Here is a 19,354-nt window from a genome sequence, read left to right on the forward strand (position 1 = left end):
CCAAGCCATGATGACTCTTCAACCATGAGAAACTAGAGTCTCTGAGATTGAACTCTTTGGCCTGAATGCCAAGCGTCACATCTGGAGGCAACCAGGCACCGCTCATCACCATCCCTACGGTGACGCATGGTGGTGGCAGCATCATGCTGTGGGGATGTTTTTCAGCGGCAGGGACTGGGAGACTAGTCAGGATTGAGGGAAAGATGAACTGAGCAAAGTACAGAGAGATCCTTGATGAAAGCCTGCTCCAGAGCGCTCAAGACCTCAGACTGGGGTGAAGGTTCACCTTCCAACAGGACAACAACCCTAAGCACACAGCCTAGACAACACAGGAGTGGTTTCAGGCTTCTACCCCCAAGCCATAAGACTTCTGAACATCTACATTTAAGTCATTTAGCAGACGCTCTTATCCAGAGCGACTTACAAATTGGAAAGTTCATACATATTCATCCTGGTCCCCCCGTGGGGAATGAACCCACAAACCTGGCGTTGCAAGCGCCATGCTCTACCATGCTCTACCACACGGGACATCTAATCAAATGGCTACCCAGACTACTTTCATTGCCCTCCCCCCCATTCTACGCTGCTACTCTCTGTTATCTATGCATAGTCACTTTAATAACTCTACCTACATGTACATATTACCCCGACTAACCGGGGCCCCCGCACATTGACTCTGTAGCTGTACAACCTGAATATAGCCTCGCTATTGTTATTTTACTGCTACTCTTTAATTATTTGTTACTTTTCTTTCTTTTTTTTGTATTTTTCTTAACTGCATTGTTGGTTAAGTAAGGAAGTGTTTCACTGTAAGGTGAATACACCTGTTGTATTCGGCACATGTGACCAATAACATTTGATTTGACAAGTCTCTTAATGTCCTTGAGTGGCCCAGCCTGAGGCTGGATCGAACATCTCTGGAGAGACCTTAAAATAGCTTTGCAGCAACCATCCAACTTGACAGAGCTTTTATAGGATCTGCAGAGAGGAATGGATTAAACAGCCTAAATACATGTGTGCCAAGCTTGTAGCGTCATACCCAAGAAGACTCGGCTGTAATCGCTGCCAAAGATGCTTTTTAACAAAGTTCTGAGTAAAGGGTGTGTGTAAATGTTATATTTATGTTTTTTTTTGTTTTTTTTGCACACATTTCTAAACCTGTTTTTGCTTTGTCATTATTGGGTATTGTGTGTAGATTTATGAAAAACATGACATATATTTTAGAATAAGGCTGTAATGTAACAAAATGTGGAAAAAGTGAAGGGGTCTGAATATGTTCCGAATGCACCGTACAGCTTCCCGACCCTGGGGGTGTAGACTCACATGGTACCTTATTGCCTACACATGGACCCTGGTCAAAAGCATTGCACTAAATAGGGAATAGGGTGCCATTTGAACACCGCAGTCTTAAGCACCTTAGACTTAAAGGTTCTCTGTGGAGAACAGTCTGTGACATATCTCCTAGCCTCTCTGTGGAGAACAGTCTGTGACATATCTCCCAGCCTCTCTGTGGAGAACAGTCTGTGACAGATATCTACTTAGCCCTCTCTGTAGCCCTCTCTGTGGAGAACAGTCTGTGACATATCTCCTAGCCTCTCTGTGGAGAAACAGTCTGTGACAAGTATATCCTAGCCTCTCTTTGGAGAACAGTCTCTGACATATCTCATAGCCTCTATGTGGAGAACAGTCTGTGACAGATATCTCCTAGCCTCTCTTTGGAGAACAGTCTGTGACAGATATCTCCTAGCCTCTCTGTGGAGAACAGTCTGTGACAGATATCTCCTAGCCTCTCTGTGGAGAACAGTCTGTGACATATCTCCTAGCCTCTCGTTGGAGAACAGTCTGTGACAGATATATCCTAGCCTCTCTTGGAGAACAGTCTCTGACATATCTCATAGCCTCTATGTGGAGAACAGTCTGTGACAGATATCTCCTAGCCTCTATGTGGAGAACAGTCTGTGACAGATATCTCCTAGCCTCTATATGGAGAACATTCTGTGACAGATATCTCCTAGCCACTCTGTGGAGAACAGGTCTGTTACATATCTCCTAGCCTCTCTGTGGAGAAAGGTTTGTGACATATCTCCTAGCCTCTCTGTGGAGAACAGTCTGTGACAGATATCTCCTAGTCACTCTGTGGAGAACAGTCTGTGACAGATATCTCCTAGCCACTCTGTGGAGAACAGTCTGTGACATATCTCCTAGCCTCTCTGTGGAGAAAGGTTTGTGACATATCTCCTAGCCTCTCTGTGGAGAACAGTCTGTGACAGATATCTCCTAGCCTCTATGTGGAGAACAGCCTCATATTTGGGGGTGAGAGCAGCAGTAGACGAGGTCTATCTAAGATGTCTGCTGTGGCTGTGAAGTAAAGAAGTACAGGTAGGATTAATACTGCTTTGAGCAACCTGGACTCAGGGGTAGACGTAACATAGTAAATGTAAATCCGGGACAAAAGTCCAATTAGTTTGATACAGTATGCTAACATTCTTTAGCTAGGTTTAGCTAGCCCATACAGTGCATTTGGAAAGTATTCATACCCCTTGACTTTTTTCCACATTTTGTTACATTACAGCCTTATTCTAAAATGTATTACATGTTTTTCCCCCTCATCAATCTACACACAATACCCCATAATGACAAAGCGAAGACAGATTTTTTTTAATGTTTGCAAATGTATAAAAAATAAAAAAACAGATACCTAATTTACAAAAGTATGCAAACCCTTTGCTATGAGACTTTACATTTTGCTCATGTGCATCCTGTTTCCGTTGAATATTCTTGAGATGTTTCTACAACTTGATTGGAGTCAACCTGTGGTAAATTCAATTGATTGGACATGATTTCGAAAGACACACAACTGTCTATATAAGGTTATACAGGTGACAGAGCAAAAACCAAGCCACGAGGTCGATGGAATTGTCCGTAGAGCACCGAGACAGGATTGTGACGAGGCAAAGATCTGGGGAAGGGTACTAAAAAATGTCTGCAGCATTGAAAATCCCCAATAACACAGTTGCCTCCATCATTCTTAAATGGAGGAAGTTTGGAACCACCAAGACTCTTCCTAAAGCTGGCCACTCGGCCAAACTGAACAATCAGGGGAGAAGGGCCTTTGTCAAGGAGGTGACCAAGAACACGATTGTCGCTCTGAAAGAGCTCTAGAGTTCCTCTGTGGAGATGGGAGAAGCTTACAGAAGGACAACCATCTCTGCAGCACTCCACCAATCAGGCCTTTATGGTAAAGTGGCCAGACGGAAGCCACTCCTCAGTAAAAGGCACATGACAGCCCGCTTGGATTTTGCCTAAATGCACCTAAAGGACTATCAGACCATGAGAAACAAAATTCTTTGCTCTGATGAAACCAAGATTGAATTCTTTGGCTTGAATCCCAAGCGTCACGTCTGGAGGAAACCTGGCATCATCCCTACAATGAAGCATGGTTGTGGCAGCATCATGCTGTGGGGATGTTTTTCAGCGGCAGGAACTGGGAGACTAGTCAGGATGGATGGAAAAGTACAGAGAGATCCTTGATAAAAACCTTCTCTAGAGCACTCAGGACCTCAGACTGGGGCAAAGGTTCCCCTTCCAACAGGACAACGACCCTAAGCACACAGCCAAGACAATGCAGGAGTGGCTTCGGGACAAGTCTCTGAATGTCCTTGAGTGGCCCAGCCAGAGCCCAGACTTGAACCCGATCGAACATCTCTGGAGAGACCTAAAAAATAGCTGTGCAGCGACGCTCCCCATCCAACCTGACAGAGCTTGAGAGGATCTGCAGAGAAGAATGAGAGAAACTCCACAAATACAGTTGTGCCAAGCTTGTAGCGTCATACCCAAGAAGACTCAAGGCTGTAATCGCTGCCAAAGGTTCTTCAACAAAAGTACTGAGTAAAGGGTCTGAATACTTATGTAAATGTGATATTTAAGTCATTTTGTTATATATTTTTGCAACAATTTCTATAAACCTGTTTTTGCTTTGTCATTATGGGGTATTGTGTGTAGATTAATGAGGGAAAAAACTGTTGAATCCATTTTAGAATAAAGCTGTAACGTAACAAAATGTGGAAATAGTGAAGGGGTCTGAATACTTTCCAAATGCTCTGTATGTTACGTTTCGTATGGTATGTATTCATTTGTGGATGTCCATCATCCATCTCCTATGATATGTTACAAATTACAACGCATATGATATATTACTAATTGCAATTCGTACAATATGTGAGAAATTTGCTAAACGTACGATATGATACGAAATTCCAATATTATGTCACTAATGTTCCCTAGGTGGCTAACGTTAGCTAGGCTATAGGTTAATGTTAGGGTTACGGTTAGGGGAAGGGTTAAGTAGTTAAAAAGTAGTAACTCATTGCAAAGTTGCTAATTAGCTTAAATGCTAAAGTTGTTCGTGATGAGATTCGAACACACTACCTTTGGCATGCTAGACGTTCACGTTATACGCCCACCCATTCACCCCGACCAACCAACCAACCAACCAACCAACCTATTTTAATTTTTGCCTTAAGTAACCTCCTGTCTTATATAACCATACCAAACATAACATATCATACTAATTTGACTTTCCTGGATTTACAATTTACTATGTTACGTCTAGCCTATGAGACCAGGCTGCTCTGAGAGACTGCTCCGGCTTCTTACACTGAGCTGAGCCGTCTTGTGAGATGCCTGGCATACTGTAGACACCTCCAGAAGGACACTGACTCCGTTCCACTCAGCCTCAGCCGGTCTCCCTCTCCCTGGTCTCTACCTCCACCCTGTATGACCCTGACAAACCGTCTTCTGCCATCACGATGAAGAACCAAAAGAAAAAGAGAGGGTTTATTTTTCTCTTGGTCTTCTTGGTTACTCTTCCTCCCTCTTTGGGTAGGTTTTATTTTCTCTGTCCTGGTCTTTGTCTTGATATTGTGACTGGGTTTCCTTTACCTTCTTTTAGATAATACCATTCTCTTAACCTCTTTTGACTTTGAACTGTCTTGTTTCTCTCTGCTTTCCTGCCGTTTCAGGAAGTGAGTACAATAATTCAAAATTGAATATTCAGATAAATAGGACCACAGGTGTCAGAAGTATTGAATTGATTACCACAGCATGTGTTATAATTTCTGTACTGTATAAAAGTTTACTCGTTATCCATAGATTGTCATCTATCTTTTTGCGATTGTGAATACGCTTGATAGTGCTGCTTTGTTATAAGTGACACGTTTCGATTCATTTGTTTTTCTCCACCAGGGCAAACGTCAGACTACGCTCCCTATTTCTACGACAACGGACCGAGCAGCACCAATGGGAATATGGCTCTCTTCAGTATCTCAGAAGACACACCAGTCGGTAAGTGTTGTAAACAATTACATAAGTGAGATGATTATTTATTTAATTATTCAATTGAGTCAGTGAAGTTGTGAATTGATAATATACCGTATGTCTTGTGATTTACATATAGCATGGATAATGTGGCTAAATTAAAAGAAAATCACAGTGTGATGGATTTTGTGTTTCAAGAGCAGCGTTATACAGTAACTAATGATCAGACCTGGGTTCAAATACTATTTGTAATCATTTCAAATAGTTGATGTGTGCTTCGTTGAGCTTGCCTATCTTCGTTGACCAACAGAATAGTCCCAAAACTGCAAACCCTGCACTCCATGCAGGCGAGAGCAAACACTCAAAAGTATTTGAAAGATTTCAAATAGTATTTGAACCCAGGTTTGCTTGTGATGGACCGATCAGTAATCACATGAGCAGCATTGAGCCTTATGTGTATCACCATAATGCCCTGCAGAGGAAGGTGACGCGCGCTAACAAGCTTAGCCAGGGAAAACAATAACGAGGCAGGGGTGGCTGGCAACAATAGGAAAAACAATCAGACAATACTACGGAATGCAACATTTCTGGAAAACCTGGGTTTTTGGGAAAGTTACACCTCAGAATTCCTATTCCTAAACGACTATGTCTAGGTCAGGTTCATGGTGCTGTATGATATTCTCCTCTGTACAACTGGAGGTAGAGATGGGTTACCTTTCATGTATTTGATAGATGATGTTATAACCAAATTCCGTAACACTTTAATATTTGAAGAGTACCTACATAAAGACTTCATAACACATACATAAGCATTCATAACACATTCCTAAGCATTCATACATTCATAAGCATTCGTAACACATTCATAAGCATTCATAACACATTCATAAGCATTCATAACACATTCATAGTCATTCATAAAGTATTCATAACAGATTCATAAGCAGGTGCTATCTCTGTCTCTAACCTTACAGGAACACAGGTATATATCCTAAACGGTACCGACCCAGAGGGGGATGCCGTGTGGTTTGGCCTGACCTTTGAGAAGGGCACCAGAGAATACCTGAGAGTGGACTCCAAGTCAGGAAACATAACTCTCATTCAGGAACTAGACAGAGAGGTGAGTGTAATGCAGGAAGCTTTGAGAAAACTATATCTCTGGTAATCTCAGCAACCCAGAAGCAAGTCTGCCGTCTCTCGCCAGAGACTATCATTACCCCCTAGTACCGGATGTGCTATTTAGAGTGCTGTTAACAACGTGTTCTTTGTTTTGTCAGAAACAAGGTGAAATCTCAGCTCTTGTTAGCATAACAGATGGGCGGAATAAGGTGAGCTGAGCTTTGACGACAACATTCGTCGCAGATCCATATACTTCAAATGTATAGGCCTATACACTTCCCAAATAACCATCCCTGGCTTCTCAGCTGGGCTGTTGTGATGTCATCTGTTTGTTCCTTCCTTTAGGTTGTCGAGACGATACGGGTGTTTGTCACCGATGTCAACGATGAAGAACCAGAGTTCCAGAACCTGCCTTTCGCCGTAGACGTCCCCGAGGTCAGTGTTAAACCCTCATCACCATAAAGACAGCTCTGTCATTGGTTTAAAATGTCTTTAGAGATAATGTTAAGTGATAATGACAGAGATGTCAATATTGGTATHATGTCTTTAGAGATAATGTTAAGTCATAATGACAGAGATGTCAATATTGGTATCATGTCTTTAGAGATAATGTTAAGTGATAATGACAGAGATGTCAATATTGGTATCATGTCTTTAGAGATAATGTTAAGTGATAATGTCAGAGATGTCAATATTGGTATAATGTCTTTAGAGATAATGTTAAGTGATAATGACAGAGATGTCAATATTGGTATCATGTTTTTAGACATAATAGGGCATCACTACCCCAGGGGCCTGTCTGACATGCTGGCAAGTAATGACACTGTTATTAAAGTCTAGCAGATATGTACTAGATAAGTAAGTGCACAGGCACTTATCTAGTACACATCATATTTAATGTTAAATGTCATCCATGTTTGTGTCATCTGCAGGACACTTCAGCTGGAAGCAGCATTTACAGAGTGCAAGCGGTGGATAAAGACATGGGCTCTGGAGGCAGTGTCACCTACTACTTACAGGTGAACAATGTCCATTGGACACTAAAGAAGAAGAAAATGGACTGAAACAGGAAGGGACTATATGAACCCTCAAATAGAAAAAAATCTATTTTTTGCTTCGTGTATCATAATGAACACAGTCTTGGTCTGCCAGAGGGTTCAGGGTTAGCTCTAATGTTATACAGTCTATACGGAGGATCCATTGTCATACTGTAGATGAATGGTAAGGCCATGTCCTTAATCAACACAGGAAGTGAACCATCCTTGGTGAGAAAACAATTCATTTTTACACTGGAGTTGAGGCAGGATATGGTGTTACTTTAGTGGATTACATTTCAATTACATTTCAGAAAGGTGTCGAGGGCTTAGCTGAAGCTTAGGGCTGCTTTTGGCCATCAGCAAGCAGTTGGCACCGTTCATATGTCGACTGGGAGATTCACAAAGCAGATTCTGGAGTCTAAAACCATCCTGATGATTTTAGATATCTGAAAGAGCAACAGTAGAAAATGGTTGAAAGGCTGAAATGTTTTATCCCTCTCTAGGCCTGGATTTGATGTGTGATGTGGTCTTGGTTGTAATTTCAAGTGTATTTGAATTGTCATTGAACTAAAAAACTGAATTGAATGGTGAGTGATTAGTTAGATCTGTCTCAGCATACATCATCATCGTGAAGGGTTTTACTGATGGTCCTGTGTCTGTTCACAGGGAACTCCGACTACCAAGTTCACCATCGACGGCCACAGTGGGGTCCTGCGGATCAAACCAGGCGAGACGCTCGACTTTGAGACTACAACATTACACTTTGTGACGGTGGTTGCCAAGGTTAGATGGCGGCTGGCTATGTGTCAATCAATCAATGTATTTTTATGAATCCCTTTTTACATCTGCAGTTGTCACAAAGTGCTTTACAGATACCCAGCCTAAAACCCCAACCAGCAATGTGTCATCCCAATGTGTCATCCCAATGTGTCATCCCTGTGTCATCCCAATGTTTTATCCCTATGTTTAATCCCTATGTGTCATCCCTATGTTTAATCCCTATGTGTCATCCCTATGTTTCATTCCAATGTTTCATCCCTATGTTTCATCCCTATGTGTCATCCCTATGTTTTATCCCTATGTGTCATCCCTATGTTTAATCCCTATGTGTCATCCCTATGTTTCATTCCAATGTTTCATCCCAATGTGTCATCCCTATGTTTCATTCCAATGTTTCATCCCAATGTGTCATCCCTATGTTTCATTCCAATGTTTCATCCCTATGTGTCATCCCAATGTGTCATCCCTATGTGTCATCCCTATGTTTCATCCCTATGTGTCATCCCAATCTGTCCTCTCCTCTGAGCCATGGGGGAGGGAAGCTTTTCTTCTGTCTCTATCCTCTTCTCTGAGTCCTGGGGGAGGGAAGCTTTTCTTCTGTCTCTATCCTCTTCTCTGAGCCCTGGNGGGGAGGGAAGCTTTTCTTCTGTCTCTATCCTCTTCTCTGAGTCCTGGGGGAGGGAAGCTTTTCTTCTGTCTCTATCCTCTTCTCTGAGCCCTGGGGAGGGAAGCTTTTCTTCTGTCTCTATCCTCTTCTCTGAGCCCTGTGGAGGTTGAAGGGCTGGGGGTCCCTCCTCTGTCTTTAAGCCTCTTGGGGAGGATCAGCTCCTCTCCTCCATCCTTGGATCTGTCTCTAAGCTCCTGGGGAGGGTCTGCCCTGATAATTTAAGGCCACACTACGACTCGGCCCTTGATCCCACACCATGGCAGCTGATTGACTAATTGTCTCGTGTGAAGGAGGAGCATGTTGTTTAGGCCCTTTACAGTATGCTGAGTGTATTTTCATGGGAGCAAGATTCTGAAGTTCACACACAAATAGAAAGCTGTTGAAATTCACATATCTAGCAGATGGAGATGTATGACACTGAGTTCTCAGCCTGAAGTGTCGCTCCTTTCACAATTGAAGGCCTTTTTCCTCCTGGGCGATGGAGGAGGTGGTACTCCTCACTAAGCAAACAGCGTTACATAACTTCCACACTGTTTTTTTACATTTCTTATTTAACTAGGCAAGTCAGTTAAGAACAAATTCTTATTTACAATGGCAGCCTACCGGGGTACAGTGGGTTAACTGCTTTGTTCAGGGGCAGAAAGACAGATTTTTACCTTGTCAGCTCAGGGATTCGATCCAGCAACCTTTCGGCTACCTGCCGCCTTGTTAACTAATGCTAAGAGTACTGTTGCTTCGCAATGGTTTTTAACGCTAAATAATCAGACAGCACATGTGTCGTCGTCCAATGTCTAACCTTCTGTTGTATCCATCAGGATGGGGGTGGACAGTACAAAGGGAAGCATCAGGTGTTGACATCTACAGCCACCATAACCATCAACGTCCTCGACGCCCAAGACACTCCTCCAGCCTTCATTGGAACTCCTTACTTTGGCTACGTCTACGAAGTCTCACTTCCTGTAAGCACAACACAACCTCCTTACTTTGGCTATGTCTACGAGGTCTCACTTCCTGTAAGCACAACACAACCTCCTTACTTTGGCTAACGTCCTACGAGGTCTCACACTTCCTGTAAGCACAACACAACCTCTTACTTTGCTACGTCTACGAGTCTCACTTCCTGTAAGCACAACACAACCTCCTTACTTTGTCTATGTCTACGAAGTCTCACTTCCTGTAAGCACAAACACAACCTCCTTACTTTGGCTAACGTCTACGAGGTCTCACTTCCTGTAAGCACAACACAACCTCCTTACTTTGGCTACGTCTACGAGGTCTCACTTCCTGTAAGCACAACACAACCTCCTTACTTTGGCTACGTCTACGAAGTCTCACTTCCTGTAAGCACAACACAACCTCCTTACTTTGTCTACGTTACGAAGTCTCACTTCCTGTAAGCACAACACAACCTCCTTACTTTGTCTCATCTACGAAGTCTCACTTCCTGTAAGCACAACACAACCTCCTTACTTTGCTACGTCTACGAGGTCTCACTTCCTGTAAGCACAACACAACCTCCTTACTTTGGCTACGTCTACGAAGTCTCACTTCCTGTAAGCACAACACAACCTCCTTACTTTGGCTACGTCTACGAGGTCTCACTTCCTGTAAGTACAACACAACCTCCTTACTTTGGCTACGTCTACGAGGTTCACTTCCTGTAAGCACAACACAACCTCCTTACTTTGGCCACGTCTACGAGTCTCAGTTCCTGTAAGCACAACACAACCTCCTTACTTTGGCCACGTCTACGAGTCTCAGTTCCTGTAAGCACAACACAACCTCTTACTTTGCTACGTTTACGAGATCTCACTTCCTGTAAGCACAACACAACCTGATGATCCTCTGGTCTTTAAAACATTGGTTTTAAAACTTTTGGGAACTTTCGCAAGCCATTTCTTTATATTAATTAAATGTACTTAAATTATTTGGAATATCATGTCGCGTATTAACATACAGTATGTTCAACTGATTTTTTGGAAAACTTTTGCAAGCCATTGCTTTATGATTTATAATTTGTATTTGCAGGGTTCTGAAATAGCATTGTGTTTGCCAAAGATGGAGACGAAGGAAACCTAATCCTATTCTTATTTCTATTACCAATGGTAAGTTACACACGCGCACACACAACAAACAAACAAACAAACAAACAAACAAACAAACAAACTGATAATGACCTATCATTGTCAACAGTTGAGCATGTGTTTGTCTACAGTTTCACAGATATGTGATTTCTGTATACGTCATGATTCACTACTATGGTGCCGTTCTCACCCTTCTCTTCTTCAGGTAGTGAGGACGTCTTCACCATCAACAGCACAAGTGGTTGTATCAGCCTAACAGCTTATCCAGTCACGCTGAGGAATGAATTATATGAAATCAAAGTCAAGGTAATAAGAGCTTTCTTATCCTGTTATTAGTGTCAGTGCTCTGTTATTACTTGTCAGTGCTCTGTTATTACCTTGTGCGTGCTCTGTTACTACGGGTCAGTGCTCTGTTATTACAGTGTCGTGCCTGTTATTACAGTGGCGGTGCTCTGTTATTACAGTGTCGGTGCTCTGTTATTACAGTGTTAGTGCTCTGTTTTACAGTGTCAGTGCCCTGTTATTACAGTGTCAGTGCTCTGTTATTACAGTGTCATTGCTCTGTTTACGGTGTCAGTGCTCTGTTATTACAGTGTTAGTGCTCTGTTATTACAGTGTCAGTGTCTGTTATTACAGTGTCAGTGCTCTGTTATACCTGTCAGTGTCTGTTACTACGTTCATGCTCTGTTATTACAGTGCTATTGTCTGTATTACAGTGTCAGGCTCTGTTACTACAGTGTCAGTGCTCTGTTATTAAGTGTCAGTGCTCTGTTATTACAGTGTCAGTGTCTGTTATTACATTGTCGTGCTCTGTTATTACAGTGTCAGTGCTCTGTTACTAACAGGTCAGTGCTCTGTTATTATGTGTCAGTGCTCTGTTATTACAGTGGTCAGTGCTCTGTTATTACAGGTGTTAGTGCTCTGTTTTACAGTGTCAGTGCTCTGTTATTACAGTGTCAGTGCTCTGTTATTACCTTGTCAGTGCTCTGTTACTACAGTGTCAGTGCTCTGTTATTACAGTGCTATTGGCTCTGTTATTACCTTGTCAGTGCTCTGTTACTACAGTGTCAGTGCTCTGTTATTACAGTGTCAGTGCTCTGTTATTACAGTGTCGGTGCTCTGTTATTATCTTGTCGGTGCTCTGTTATTACGGTGTCAGCGCCTGTTATTAAGTGCCAGTGCTCTGTTATTACAGTGCTATTGCTCTGTTTACCTTGTCAGTGCTCTGTTATTACCTTGTCAGTGCTCTGTTACTACAGTGCTCTGTTATTACAGTGCTATTGCTCTGTTATTACCTTGTCAGTGCTCTGTTATTATCTTGTCGTGTGCTGTTATTACGGTGTCAGCGCTCTGTTATTACGTGTCAGTGCTCTGTTATACCTTGTCAGTGCTTCTGGTTATGTACTTGTCAGTTCTCTGTTATACCTGTCGGGCTCTGTATATTACCTTGGTCAGTGCTCTGTTATACCTTGTCAGTGCTCTGTTATTACAGTGTCAGTGCTCTGTTACTACAGTGTCAGTGCTCTGTTATTACAGAGTGTCAGTGCTCTGTCTTTACAGTGTCAGTGCTCTGTTATTACAGTGTCAGTGCTCTGTTATTACCTTGTCAGTGCTCTGTTATTACAGTGTCCAGTGCTCTGTTACTAAGTGGTCAGTGCTTGTTATTACAGTGTTAGTGTCTGTATACAGTGTCGTGCTCTGTTATTACAGTGTCAGTGCTCTGTTACTAACATGTCAGTAGCTTCTGTTATTACAGTGTCAGTGCTCTGTTATTACAGTGCTATTGCTCTGTATCACCTTGTCAGTGTCTCTGTTACTTACAGTGTCAGTGCTCTTTATTACAGTGTCAGTGCTCTGTTAATTACAGTGTCGGTGCTCTGTTATTATCTGTCGTGCTCTGTTATTACATTGTCAGTGTTCTGTTATTCGTTGTCGGTGCTCTGTTATATTACCTTGTGGTGCTCTGTTATTACCTTGTCGTGCTCTGTTATTACAGTGTCAGGTGCTCTGTTATTACCGTTTGTCGGTGCTCTGTTACACAGTGCAGTGCTCTGTTACTACAGTGTCGGTGCTCTGTTATTACAGTGTCGGTGCTCTGTTATTACAGTGTCATGCTCTGTTATTACAGTGTTAGTGCTCTGTTTAGTGTCGGTTGTACACAAGTGTCGTGCTGTTTTACCATGTGCCTGTTATTTACGGTCGTGCTGTATACAGTGTCAGTGCTCTTGTTATTACAAGTGTTAGTGCTCTTATTTGTCAAGTGTCGTGTCTACTGTATTATTAGCATTGACCTGGTCAGTGCTTAGCGTGCTGCTTTAATCGTCAGTGTATGTGGCTATCCTGTTTTGTTAACTAGTCGCGCAAGTGCTTCACTGCTTATTCTTTACAGGGTGTTCAGTGACTAGAGGGCAGTTCGGGACTAGTAATAAGAGCAACTGAATTGTAATACAAAAGAGCACTGATCTGAAGGTTGATTAATTTACTAAAGGTGTTCATTAGCTACTTGTAATACAGAAACTGAACCTTTCGTAAATTAATACTACAGGTGAGTCCACGGACAGCTACTTCGATAAAAGAGCAATGACATCTGTAATATAAGAGCACTCTGTTATTTTATCCGTGTCAGTTTCTCTGTTTTATTAAGGTGTCAGTGCTTGTTATTTGACACTAAAAGTATAACAGAGTGCGTCAGTAGCCTTTGAATGGTATACTGGTTATTAACTAGCAGTAGGTCGGTTGCTTTAAGCTACTGTTACAAGAGCATTAACACTCTGTGTAATAAAGAGGCAGCGGACATTGTAATAAAGAGGCACTAGTAAGTAAATAACATGAAGATCTTGGAGCATTAATATACAGGGTAGTAAAGAGCAGATTTAGTTTCGCTCTTTGCTTATCTGTAATAATAGAGCATAACTGTGGTGTTAATTAAGTGTCAGTGCTTTCTGTAATACTGTTATATCACAAGAGCACTGAAAAGTCGTGTCAGTGTACTATAACGAGCAAGTGTTGTTGCAATTTAAGTAATAACGTGAGTAGCCATGTGTCTGGACTCTGTAGTAAGAGCACTGGGCCTTATGTAGTAACTTAGAATTACAGCAACCAGAAACAAAGGTATAACGTGTAAGAGTGTGTTTTTACAAGGACGTGTCCGGGCAATGCTCACTCGGTTTAAGAGGCTCGGGATGTATGTTTATACAGCAGTGGCGTCCCAGTGCTCGGCTTCATCCAATACTTTTGATAATGAAAGAGACATCTTTTCGGTCTAAGTTGCTTCTTGAATCTCTTATCGAGGCGATTGGAACGTGTGTTGGTCTCTCTAATGTTCAACATCGAGCATCCTCTCTCTTGTGCACGATACTCTAATCATAACTAGCATGCTCTCCGTCACTCCTCTCGTGTGCTTAATCAAATCGAGTACTCGTCCACTGTTAACTAACAGAGCATACTGTGACACTTTCGTCTCAAGTAACTCAGAGCACTGATACCACTGGTATTTATAGACGTCACTACATGCCTCTGTAATCTAACAGATTCACTAGACTCGCATCTCTCTGTAATATCACGCAGACTCTTTCTCACTCTCTTCTATCTTCTCAATCTTCATCCTTGGCTTATCTCTGTCTCTAGAGCTCTTGATGCAATCTCTGGTCTCTACTTCTTTCTCTACGGTGCTCTCCCTCTGTGCTCTCTCCTCCCTCTTCTCGTGTTCATACTCATCTCATCCTCTCGCTGCTTACTTCTCTAATTCATCGTCTTCTATCTCTCATGACGCATCCTCTGTGTGCCAAACTTCGTCTCTCTTCTTTCTACCTTCACAACAGAGGCATGGACTCTCATGTGTGTTCTCTCTTCTATCTCAGAGTTCGCTTGGTGGTGTGAGCACAGATTGTCTTCTGTTCTCTGTCTACTCACGGCGCAAGTTGACGTTTGGGGCATCAGCGAGGGTGTTGACTTTCAATAGAGCACAATCGATATGGGGAACGGCTACTCGTTGTGAGATTCTCAAACAGCGGGGACTGACAGTCGCGGCTATACTATACCATTCTCGCGGAGAGAACGTGAGCCACAGAACCTAAGTTTCTGAGGTGACATCGTGATAGCACAGGACCTCCGAGGGAAGATCCTCAAGGGGCTGAAGCTGAGCGGTCAACCGAACTCTGATCAGTATATGGATAAGGCAAAGTCATGGTATATGGCACAGGACATCAACGCCTATATATACCTATAATAGATAGCACTTCGTTATGGATCAGATGCCGCCTAATGGAGCCTGGGTTAAATGTAGTCCATTAATAATAGAGGAGAAGAACATGTACATAGGGATTACAGCAGAGTACATCTATTGGAGCATCTCCCTCTTGGTCACATGGAGAGATATCACTCTTATGGCTCTTACGGTTATATAGGACATTCTCTGTGAATCTTCTAAACACATGGTTAGTCTGTGCCACACACCACAGACACTTTGACTGATACTAAGGTATTGATAGCTCCAACGATGATTTGATGGCTACATCCATTTTGTGTTTTATTAATGGGTTGCTGGTTGATTTCTGGAGGCGTAGGCATATTATGTGATGTATTTGGCGTAAAAATCTAACATTCATACAAGGATGGGCTTTCATTACCCCCCCCGCCCCCCAAAACATATGTGACATTAGTAACCATTTTCAGAAATACAATATCTAATCCCCCATTCGCCCAATAATACTACTCGAAGCATCCAGGAATGTCAATAGTTCATTTAGATTAAGATGGCTGTCATTATCTATTATGTCATTGTTCCCAGATTTCTTGTCTGCATTCTTTTTTTACTTAAATAATAATTGTATCCATTGACAGTCCCCCCCCCCCCCTCAGCCCATTAGATAGATTAAAGTTACTGTTGTCAAACAGAGGTCAGAGATCTTGGTATTTGCCATGAATGTTGTCATAGATGGCAGATTCATGTAGGTGTGTGTTTTCTCTGACAGGGGGCGAATGCTAAATTTAAACTGAGATTGGTGGGGCCTGGTCGTGTACTCAGAGTGGTGCCTCAGACGGTCCTCAATGAAGCACAGGTCACCGTCATCGTTGAAGACTCTGCTGCCATCGACTATGAAAAAGGCAAATCCTTAACATACAAGGTATTTCAGACCATTTTCAGCTGCATTTACAGTACCAGTCGAAAGTTTGGACACACCTACTCATTCAAGGGATTTCCTTTATTTTTTACTATTTTCTACATTGTAGAATAATAGTGAAGACATCAAAACTATGAAATAACACATGGAATTATGTAGTAACCAAAAGTGTTACACAAGTAGCCACCCTTTGCCTTGATGACAGCTTTACACACTCTTGGCATTCTCTCAACCAGCTTCACCTGGAATGCTTTTCCAACAGTCTTGAAGGAGTTCCCACATATGCTGAGCACTTGTTGGCTGCTCTGTGTCTCACAAAGACACAGCGGTTGGAACAAAAAATCTCGAATGTGGATTTCCACCGGTCTAACGTCCATTGCTCGTATTTCTTGGCCCAAAGCAAGTCTCTTCTTCTTATTGGTGTCCTAGTAGTGGTTTCTTTGCAGCAATTCGACCATGAAGGCCTGATTCACACAGTTTTCACTGAACAGTTGATGTTGAGATTTGTCTGTTACTTGAACTATGTGAAGCATTTATTTGGGCTGCAATTTCTGAGGCTCTAATGAACTTATCGTCTTCAGCAGAGGTAACTCTAGGTCTTCCTTTCCTGTGGTGGTCCTCATGAAAGCCAGTTTCATCATAGCGCTTGATGGTTTTTGCGACTGCACTTTAAAAAACTTTTAAAGTTCTTGAAATGTTCTGTATTGACTGACCTTCATGTCTTAAAGTAATGATGGACTGTCGTTTCTCTTTGCGTATTTGAGCTGTTCTTGCCATAATATGGTATTTTACCAAATAGGGCTATGTTCTGTATATCTTCTACCTTGTCACAACACAACTGGCTCAAACGCATTAAGATAGAGAAATAAATTCCACAAATTAACTTTTAACAAGGCACACCTGTTAATTGAAATGCATTCCAGATGACTACCTCATGAAGCTGGTTGAGAGAATGCCAAGAGTGTGCAAAGCTGTCATCAAGGCAAAGAGTGGCTACTTTGAAGAATATAAAATCCAAAATATATTTAGATTTGTTTAACACATTTTTTGGTTACTACATGATTCCATGTGTTATGTCATAGTTTTGATGTCTTCACTATTATTCTACAATGTAGAAAATAGTACAAATGAAGAAAAACCCTGGAATGAGTAGATGTGTCCAAACCGTTGACTGGTACTCTATGACAAACTGGAATAACAAATATTTGATCCTAAGAGGGACAATGTAGATTGGATATGGTTTTATTTTGATGGTACAGAAATTACTAGGTATTTACTAAGAAATTACAATGGTAATTATACAATAAGTCATTACAATGGTAATTATACAATAAGTCATTACAATGGTAATTATACAATAAGTCATTACAATGGTAATTATATAATAAGTAATTACAATGGTAATTATATAGTAATAAATTACAATGGTAATTATACAATAAGTCATTACAATGGTAATTATATANATGGTAATTATATAATAAGTAATTACAATGGTAATTATATAGTAATAAATTACAATGGTAATTATACAATAAGTCATTACAATGGTAATTATATAGTAATAAATTACAATGGTAATTATGCGGTAAGAAATTACATTGGTAGTTATAGAGTAATAACCTATGACTTATAAAATAATAATAATTTAGCAGACTCTTTTATCCAAAGTCACTTAAAGTAGTGCTTCCATATATTTTGTATTTTTGACCCCAGTGGGAATCTAACCCACAACTCTGGCATTGCAGGCATCATGCTCATTCCTTAAATGAATTTTTACTATAGTATAAAAGCAAGAATAGTAGGGAGTATCTTATGGATTTAACATAACATTTTCCTCTACCACAGTTACTGGCTGTGGAGATTGACACCCCTGAGAGGTTCAGTGCGACAGCTGATATTGTGATTCACCTTTTGGACACCAATGACAACACTCCCAGGTTCACCTCAGAGTATTACATCGCACGTATCCCGGAAAACTCCCCCGGAGGCTCCAACGTAGTGTCTGTCACCGTGAGTACATCTGGATTATCCAACTCTGTTCAAAAGGCCACTGCCACCAAAATATGATTATGTAATCTCCCAACAATAATCCACCGATAGATGGATATTAATGGTTATGGGTAATTGGAAGCTAAGAGGAAGCAGGGATTTCCAGTTTGAGGGATTTCCACAAAATGTGATATTTTGCCCGTAGAGACATACTGCTTATATGATTGACTTTCTCTATACAATACTCAACTATGGAACCAGATTCAATAAATGCAAATAAATGTATTGAATCAACAATAATATGAAAAAACAATACTACAATTTCAATGTTATTTCAATGTTGTTATCTGTATTTATTTTGGGATGAATCTGCTTCCATACTACTAGTATTTATAATGTTACATTACTAGTAGTTACCGTTTAGCAGGAATTAGAGTTGGTGAGAAGGAAACAATTCTTCAGGGTCGATCATATTGGCCTTTACACTGTGGTGTCCCTGTGGTGTGTCTGTGGTGTCCCTGTGGTGTCCCTATGGTGTCCCTGTGGTGTCCCTGTGGTGTGTCTGTGGTGTCCCTGTGGTGTCCCTGTGGTGTCCCTGTGGTGTCCCTGTGGTGTCCCTGTGGTGTGACTGTGTCCTAATCACCCCCAGGGAATGGGAGCCTAGTAGACAGACCCTGCTGGGGTGAAATCCTCCCCACATTGTTCGGTGTGTTTTAGCTTACAGTAAGATCCTCCCTGGTGTGTTATCCTCAGACTGTTCCAATCAGCAAATGGACAGTGACCTTCATTCAATGACCTTCATTCAGGAGTTGTGTCCCAATGCACTCCCTACTCAACAATATTGTCCCCAAAAATAAGTTGTTGAAACTATAAATATTAATGTTGAAATTGTTATATAATATTGGAAAAATAAAATGTTTGACATGCGTTTATTTCCTGTGTGATTACATACTTTTTAAAGAGCCCTGACATGCTTATGAACGATGTGCATAGGTTCCAAAATTCTAACTCCCCTCCTTTATGTTCCGTTCCAACATTCTAACTCCTCTCCTCTATGTTCCGTTCCAACATTCTAACTCCTCTCCTCTATGTTCCGTTCCAACATTCTAACTGTCCTCTCCTGTTTATGTTCCGCTTTCCAACATTCTAACTCCTCTCCTTTAGTTCCGTTCCAACATTCTAACTCCTCTCCTTTATGTTCCGTTCAACATTCTAACTCCTCTTCCTCTATGTTCC

The 19,354-nt window shown here is 41.5% G+C and overlaps 1 protein-coding gene across 1 annotated transcript in view; it reads left to right on the plus strand.

Moving 5' to 3' along the window:
• Positions 1-4,712: 4,712 nt before the first annotated feature.
• LOC111977480 (cadherin-related family member 1a) overlaps positions 4,713-19,354 on the plus strand; it is a 25,148-nt gene continuing 10,506 nt past the window's right edge. Inside the window, 14 exon segments of the mRNA XM_070448210.1 lie at positions 4,713-4,905; positions 5,245-5,343; positions 6,291-6,436; positions 6,594-6,644; positions 6,781-6,870; positions 7,368-7,454; positions 8,139-8,255; positions 9,735-9,878; positions 10,948-10,960; positions 10,963-10,989; positions 10,992-11,024; positions 11,209-11,309; positions 15,977-16,129; positions 17,975-18,139. Coding sequence (XP_070304311.1) covers positions 4,809-4,905; positions 5,245-5,343; positions 6,291-6,436; positions 6,594-6,644; positions 6,781-6,870; positions 7,368-7,454; positions 8,139-8,255; positions 9,735-9,878; positions 10,948-10,960; positions 10,963-10,989; positions 10,992-11,024; positions 11,209-11,309; positions 15,977-16,129; positions 17,975-18,139 — 1,323 coding nt within the window. The 5' untranslated portion in view covers positions 4,713-4,808.

This window comes from Salvelinus sp. IW2-2015, linkage group LG18 (genome assembly GCF_002910315.2).
Source record: "Salvelinus sp. IW2-2015 linkage group LG18, ASM291031v2, whole genome shotgun sequence".
NCBI classification, from domain to species: domain Eukaryota; kingdom Metazoa; phylum Chordata; class Actinopteri; order Salmoniformes; family Salmonidae; genus Salvelinus; species Salvelinus sp. IW2-2015.